We start from the raw sequence: 8,756 nt of genomic DNA on the forward strand, positions 1-8,756 counted from the left end.
TTCAAATTTCCGGTTTTTCCCGTCTTTTTCCCGGTAGAATCGAATTCCCGTCTTTTTCCTGCTTTTACCGTTTTTCCCGGTTCGGTGGCCACCCTGAATAATGGCGTGACGCTACGCTGTAGCTCGATCATTTGGGTAATCCCCATAATCAAATCGCATATTTCGCTTAACAGGTAAAATGGCGCGTTCGGATTCATTCCAAAGCTCGATATAAATTTATCAAAAATTTTAAGACATCTTATTGAGTGCTCAATATACAAATCTAACTTTTTACCTGGTTCTACTTGCCTTTCGACTTCGCCATCTTCTTTCCCAGCGTTTTCTTCTTCCGAGCCAAATTGCGCAGCCGTGCCACCCTCTCCTTGGCCTGTTTGGTCTCCTTCTGTATCCGCTCCTTCACGATCTGGTCCGCGGACTTCAGACCCAAATCGCGCATCTTCTTCTGATCCAGCTTGGCGTTGTGTCGACCCCAGTGGGTATGCGGATAGTCGTGCTTCTGTACGGACACGGCCTCCTCTCCGTCGCTGCCATCGCTGTCCTGCCGTTGGCGGGCCATCTGCTCATCAACCTTGGTGCGCTCCTTCCACTTGTCGTACCGGCCGGTTTTGTACGAAGCCGCAATCCAGACGCCATGCTCCGTTCGAATCTTACCCGCCTTGGGATTGACCACGTTGACCATCTTCTTCTTCTTGCGATCCCACTTTTGCAGCCGCTGGTGGGACCGTTGGTCTGCGGCCGTGTCGCCAATGACCGTAAGTTCCGCCGAATTGGCCTCCTTGGCAAAGCTATTGATAGCGTAGCCGTCCTCTTCGACGGCATCCTTGGACTGATAGGAGATAAAGTTTTCCTCATCTTTAACTGGTTTGCGTTTCTTTTTCTTCGGATATTCGTCTTCGTCTGGCACATTTTCGGCGGATGCCTTTTTCTGTTCCTCCAGTTCCAGTTCCAACTGTTTCTGTTTGTGTTTCTCGATTTTGATGGTGTCCTTGTTTCGCTTCTCGGCCATCACCACCACCTCCTTGGCGTTGTTCTTCGGGTTCAGTTCGAAAATTGTCGACTGCGGCCGGTAGTTCTTCATCTGAGCTAGGAAACTACTGCGGAATTCATCCGGATTAACAGTTGATTGCTTTTTCTGAAAGAGAAAAGATTTAAAATCCTCTTTGAATTTCCTTAGATTTTGAACGTATTATGTATCAATTTCTGAACCGTTGAGCTCCTAGGTTTCACCAAGGTTGTGTACAAATTCAAGATTTGCCAAGATTTTTTTTAACTTTGGTGTATATATGGTACCCATATAACAAGTTGGGGAATGAAATTCTATGTAACGGTTCCCTGTGGAACGTTATAGAATCGAATTGATCTTACCTGAGCAGCATCTATCTTCTTCTGTTTCTTCTTCTGCTTGTCGGCCTTCTTATCTTCGTTCAACTTCTCCATCACCTTGCCGAAATCCTCTAGCACTTGCAGCTCTCCTATCTTAAATTGCTTGGCCTTCTTGTTGGCACTGGCGGAAGCTGCCGGCCGGGTCACAATGTACTGCTTATAGGCATTGTTACTGATGCGGAACGCCGTTGCCAGATCGATGTGCTTCACGTAATCCAGCACCAGTTGATGTTCCGCCTCGACCATATCCGGCGGGGCAACTCCAATGCAGCGGGCGTCACTCAGCACCAATGGCCTGGTGAGGAACATGTGCAGATCGATCATGTGGGCGATATCGTCGTTGGAGAAGATATTGTAGGCCGTTCCACTTCGTCCAGCACGGGCACAACGACCGACTCGATGGACGAACAGTTTCGGCTTGCCAGGGAAGTGCACATTCACCACGTAGTCCAGGGAAGGAATGTCCAAACCACGGGCAGCAATGTCCGTCACCACCAAAACGTTCACCTTCTTCATGGTAAACTTTGCGGTGTTTATCTTTCGGGCCGAAGCATCCAGACTCGAGAAAACATAGGTATTTGGAATTCCGGCTCGTGTTAGAATCTGCAAAAAAATATTTTTTCATTAGTAACGTTCTTTTTTAGGACAGACAGAAGATTTATAACCCACTTAAATGATATAAATTCCCAATACTCACCAAAGAAATCAACTCGACGTGATGCTGCGTCCCGGCGAACAGAACCGTTTGGGCACTCCTCGGAATGACCTCCCGAAGCAAGATCAACAGCGTGGCATATCGCTCATCCGGCCGGCAGTAGACAAACTTCAAATCCAGCGCTTCCGGAATTTTCGACTCCACATCCAACCGGATCAACGTCGGATCGCTCAGTCCCGCCTTGGCAAAGTCCACCATCAACTTGGGCAGCGTCGCACTGAAAAGAACCATCTGCCGGGCCTCGGGCAATCTCCTCAGGGTCTCCGTCAGCTGTTCCCCGAAGCCCATCTCGAAAAGTCTGTCCGCTTCGTCAAACACGCAGTACTGCACCGACGACAGCTTCAGGTCCATCTCGACGCACAGATGCAGGAATCGACCCGGCGTGGCCACAATGATATCCGGCAGCGTGTGAATGGCCGCAAATTGCGAATCCATCGAATCTCCTCCCAGCACCAGAATCGTCTTCAGGTCCGTAAACTTCCCCAGCTGTTTGATAAACTTGAACGTCTGAATAGCCAGCTCCCTAGTCGGGGTCAACACCAGCGCCCTGGCACCGGATTTAATCTCCCGTTGCTTCAGCTTTTCGAACAACGGAATCAGGAAACAGCCGGTCTTACCGGAACCAGTCTTTGCCATTGCCACCACGTCACGACCCTCCAGAATCAACGGAATAGTCTTACGCTGAATGGGCGTAGGAACCTTATAGCCCATCTTCAGGATGGCCTTCAGGATCGGCATGCTAAGGCCCATGGCCTGGAATCCGCCTCCCTTCTTCTTCTTACCCTTCTTCCCGATCACATCGTCGTCGTCGTCGAAGTCCAGGTCGGCATTTTCGATGGAAAACCCGGGAAGAACGTTCGGATCTTCCGTGTCCATGGCGTCTATCACTAATTAAACTGCAACCGAGACTTTTTCAGATATTTCTAACACTTTTTTCCATGAAAATTTAGCGAAAATTGGCAAAATTCCGAAAAACGCGTGAAGAACCGCGACTCTTCACCGGTAAACAAAAACACGTGTGGAAGACTGACGTTTCGCTGGTTTTGTTATGTCGACTTCGATTGTGGTGACGGCGATTAGGTCGAATTAAGGCGTTTTCTAGAAAAATGGCGTAGTGAAATGGAAAAGCTTGCCGTGGCTTGCCGTTGAATTTTATTGCAATTTCAGAGATAACTTTCCGTTCTGCGGTTGAACAGAAAGCTACCGCAGCTGTCACATTACTGATTTTCAAAGCATCATCGATCGGCTGCTATGATACCTTGGAAACCATGCTGATAATTGTTGTTTTCCGCTGTTTTTCCAAAGCTGTGAACTCTACTAGCATACTTTGATTAGATGGTTTCGTTCAATGATACAATGATTCTCAAGTCTGCGGTAGAACTTTGACAGCTGCGGTAGAACTTGGCGGCTACCGCAGAACGGAAAAATTTCAAAAGAAACGCAATATTGAGGTGAAGATGAATCGAAGCCAAATTCAAATTTTCAAGAGCCCGGATCTGGAGTGCCGGTTTTTTCATGAAAGGCTCATCTAACCGTATCTAACCCATGCAGAACTTCGTTTCTCGTTCGATATCCACACTCAGGCAAATGGACTGTCGAGAAACATAGGAACCCTATGAAAATTCTCCACAAGATATCGGGTTGAAATTCATAAATTTGCCTTTTGAAACCAGAATTTGAAAACAAAATACGTTTACGCGGCAACCTGGAATCGAACCAAGAACCTTGCGATCGATAGGCCCGAGCGTACACCACGCGCCTACCGACGCCTTGATGTGGAGAGATGCTAAAACAATACATAAAGCGTTCGTATTGCAATAATCGTTCCACCTTTCATAAGGCAAAATGTATGAAATTCGATAGTTCAGTTCTCTGCGTGCATGTTAACTTTTCTAAATTTAGCTAAGGGTTTATTCTCAAATTTCATAACGCTAAAAATGGCTATTTCTGACACCCACCCACTCCCTCGTAACGCTTTTTGTATGAATATTTCACAAAATTTGTATGAGCCGTAACACCACGAGGACACCCACCCATCCCCTTTAGCGTTATGAAATTTGTGAATGGGCCCTAACCGTCGCTATTCGCCTTGTGTGTAACACACACGAAGTTTGTAAGAAAATCACAACAAATCGATATAGACGTTCATGAATTGATCCATAGTTTTGAACACACGGATCAAACGTGTGGATTTTTTTCAGTGTATGGGTGCCCTAGTGTAGATGTGGTTGTGAACCTTAGAGGTAAACCCGCATAGAAAAACACAATTTCTCATTCGTTCCGTACAGTATGTTTCCTCTATCTAATAATGTTAGTGTATCACAAACAGTCGATTCAATGTTGAACATAAAAACCATAAAAACCAATTAGTTCCCGCATAAACCGGAACAATACAGCCACAGTTTCCGAAACTATCCGCAACTATTTGCGACAATTTATGAACAGTTCTATATAACGTCCAAAATAACAATAAACCAACCGTACCATGAACGATTTTTACAGATCGGGAAATGGTATTTGGGAAAATAACAATGTGGGAAATAGGCGGTTAAGTTATGTAACCATTTGAAAACGACGATTTTCTCGAACAAAATTTTTCATTTACTGTTTGCCAAGATGTTGAAATACTATCCATTTATTGGCCAATTTACTGTTATCAAAACAGTCGTGATAAAGTTGAACAATAAAGTTTAATTAGAAATGTACACTATACGTTATGTTGTTGATGTATGGTATGGTATGGTATTTTTAACGTATGCTGTACTGTTCTGTTGTGGTTATATCATATGAAAATAAATGGTGGATACAGATTCGCATAAAAAAATGGATAAATCAAAGTGCACAAAGTCAATTTTTAACTACTTTGCCACATTGCAGTGCTTTTTACAGTACTATTGCAAACATTAAAAAAATCAATCAAACATAAATTTTCACACTTTGATTAATCCATTTTCCTACGCGAATATTTTGAACTAAATCAATAAAACATACATATAGGTCGAAAAAATATCTATCACAATTTAATTATCCGATCATATTAAGTATATAACTGCATTTTATTAGGTTCTGTCACACGTTCCGAACGTAGCAATATATAGAAGTAGCAGTAATTAACTGACCGACACTGTCACTATTTTAATTTATATTACACTATTTTCACCACTCTATAGTGATAAAAACATCCTAAACACTATTATTCATCACATAATCCTAAATTTATCATGCACCAGATGCACCATCACTGTAGCTCTTCGTTCGAGAGAAAACCTTCCGCCGGGCCGGGCTGACATGTAAAACTCTTGCCATGCATCTCAGGTCGATGCGCGCATAAAACTTCCAGCTGAGCCGTGTAGCGAGATTAGCTTTGAACGACATCCGGCAGAATACATCACAAAAAGGTTTCCAGCTGGACCAGTCCTGCGGATTTGACAGATGGTCAGTTGTTACAAAAATCTAAGTTACTAAAGTGATTACCTGCCACTGGTTTTAGTTGGTCCAATTCCATTTTTCCTATCAACGATCGATTTTGTTGCTGACAGAGCTCATGCAGACGACAACACAAGTCATTCTGCAGGCTAGTTTTGCAGCAATTTGTTTGCTTGCAACGGTGGTACCTGCGTTGCATTTGAGATGAGGAATTCAGCAAAATACTGTTTGTCACGTAATCGTCCACAAGGATGTATTCAGATAACTTTAAACTTATTTATTCCATAATTCTACTAGGATTTGTAAAATCGACCGCAAAAACGTTCAAGCGGTTGATGTTTTGTTTTTTTTACAGGCTGTCGAAAACATACACCCGCAAAACAATTAACACAGTTTCATATTCATTAAATGCATGAAATTTTTATTGCATAGAACGATTTTTTAAAGAAAGAAGAACAACGCATATTATTAATTAAAGCAAATGTTTTTTTATTGTTCTGAAATTTACACAGCCAATATGCATGTCATAGTCGTAATAATAATGATAATTTGTTGGTGAAAATTTTTAAGCGTTACATTGAACGCAATAATGTGTGTAACAGTTTGCCAAACTGTTGCAAAAAAGTAACATATAGTTAAGTGTCTCTGAATTAGTATGTAACGAAAAATCAAGCCCAAACCGTTAGACAAACTGTAATCTTACATTTCAACTATACTTCGCGAATGTTAAGCTCCATATTATCCAACAATAAGTGGACATTGCAACAAAGGATTACTGTTTGGAATACGTTATAAAAATCATTTTATACAGTCAAAAGCTTTTGGTTCTATATTGTTCAACATAAGAGCAACTGCTTGTGATACATTAACATTTACAGTTAAAAGAAACATACTGTTTGGAATGAAAGACAAACTGTATTTTTCTATGCGGGTTTAATGTACACCAAATTGTTACAGTTTATACTATATATTACCTAATTCCAACCTAATTCCAAATAGTGACACGCTTCGGTATGTGTGTACGATGAGTTTTACGCGATATATTTAAGCACGGTAAAAAATAGTTTCGCAACGATTCAATCAAGATATGATATAGATTTTTTCACACAATACGATCAAACATTAAGTTTGTCTCATTCACACAAAATAACGCTATATTATTTATGTACCGGGTACCCCCGTTGGTTTGACCACATTTAATCTGATCACTTTTTAATTTGTACCCCGCTAATTTGTACATCGTTCAGATTAAAAATGGTTCAAACGTCATTTAGCTCATGGAACGGAGTGAAGTGAAGTGAAACGCTGTGGAACGGAACGCAGAACCAAAACAAAACAGTGAAAGAGGTGACCAGAAACACGTTTCTAGAGTGACTAGATGTTCAAATTAAAAATGAACCCCGATGGTTTGCATGAGGTACCGTTCAAATTAACGGGGTGCACGGTAGCTTCAAAATAAAATTACGATCCAGATTAATAAACAATTCTTTTTTGTAGTACTATGTGTGAACCATAATCAACTACCGTACACCCCCGTTAATTTGAACGATACCTTATGCAAACCATCGGGGTTCATTTTTAATTTGAACATCTAGTCACCCTAGAAACGTGTTTCTGGTCACCTCTTTCACTGTTTTGTTTTGATTCTGCGTTCCATTCTACAGCGTTCCATTCCACTTTACTTCGTTCCATGAGCTAAATGACGTTTGAACCATTTTTAATCTGAACGATGTGCAAATTAGCGGGGTACAAATTAAAAAGTGTTCAGATTAAATGTGGTCAAACCAACGGGGGTACCCGGTACATATTTTTTACAGTGTTTTACTCCGTGTTTGGCTACACAGCAAAAAATAATGTAATATGGCCCGATGTAATGCTGACGATGTAATGGAAAATGTATGTATTCGCGAATTTCAGACACAAATTAACATCCATTTTGATGTAATATCACGTTGCATTCCAATTACATCAAAACGACACCATCATTCAGAAATACGTTGCACTTGTGTAATATTTACATATACAATACAAAAATATTACACAGATACAGCTGCAACCAAATCGTTCTGATATGCATGTGTAGTATTACACATCTTGACTGTTATATCACCCCCTAAATGTTTGCGATATTCGATATCGGCAACACTGCAGGACTTTGTTTTGATCGTTCCACCATTTTATAATTGAGAGCGCCACACCGTGGACGATTCAAAGTTCGTTTGGTAAGCAAAATTAATGAAAAAATATTGAATTTTAACAAGTTTTAACCATACTTTGTCTTTTTTCAACAGAGCCACTAGCGTAGCAGCCTAAATAATACCTATAATTAATGGTGGTCGTCGCGATAGGGAATTTTAAGGTAAGTTTTAACCAACGTAAAATTTTCTTTTTTCTGCTTACATAGCCCATCCAGATAGTGTTAAAGACGGGAAGGAAACCGGAATCTTTTGCAAGTAGTGCAGTCTGCGAGATTTGGCTGGTGATGACGGGTTCCCTAATCCTGATTAAGGGATGCGCTTGGGGAATAACATCCTACTCCCAGTAAGGTGCAGAGCTACCAAGGCCCTTCCATGATCCACTTTGGTATGGGTTTTTTTCTCGGCCGAATGGCCTGAAACTTTGCGATAAGGAGCACTTCAATACGACACATATGGTGGCCAAAGTTTCCAAAAACCCCATTGCCGTAGTGAATTAAAAGTGTAAAGAATAGGATCCGGCTTCCTACGTTTAATTATTTTTCTTCTGACTAAAGAGTACCGTTCGGCGCCGGTTGCGTTTAATGTCGACTGGATGAAGGATCGAACCCTGAAATTCCGACGCTCGGAGAGACAGCCTCAGCATAACCAAGCAAGAGGTTGTGGGTTCGAATCCCACTAGTCGAGAACCTTTCCGGATTGGAAGTTTTCTCGAATTTCCAGGGCATACAGTATCACTATAGGTAGAAATGCAATGTAATGCATTATACAATTTGTGAATGAGGACTACAGAATCTTAGGACCGATAGTAGATCTCATTTTAGAGACTTGGTTCCTATTTTAATGCAAGTCTCTAAGAAGTCTATAGGGTGCCGATGATCCAGTAATAACCGTTCGAGATTGATACAATGAATTTCAAACAAAATAGTTGATATTCACATATGTTTTTCCCTCTCGGGCCTCTATACATTTTTTAGAATACTGATTCCATCACTAAAATTTGACAAATCGACTAAACTAGAGGCGATCTTTCCCCG

The 8,756-nt window shown here is 41.5% G+C and overlaps 1 protein-coding gene across 1 annotated transcript; it reads right to left on the minus strand.

Moving 5' to 3' along the window:
* Positions 1-211: 211 nt before the first annotated feature.
* Positions 212-3,133, minus strand: LOC5571766 (ATP-dependent RNA helicase DDX54; the record flags this gene model as incomplete). The annotated part of the gene is given in 3 exon segments (XM_001659848.2): positions 212-1,132; positions 1,366-1,986; positions 2,081-3,133. Coding segments are annotated over 3 exon segments (2,367 nt in total). The 3' UTR covers positions 212-280.
* Between the last annotated feature and the right edge of the window lie 5,623 nt (positions 3,134-8,756).

This window comes from Aedes aegypti, chromosome 2, assembly GCF_002204515.2.
Source record: "Aedes aegypti strain LVP_AGWG chromosome 2, AaegL5.0 Primary Assembly, whole genome shotgun sequence".
Classification (NCBI taxonomy): Eukaryota; Metazoa; Arthropoda; class Insecta; order Diptera; family Culicidae; genus Aedes; species Aedes aegypti.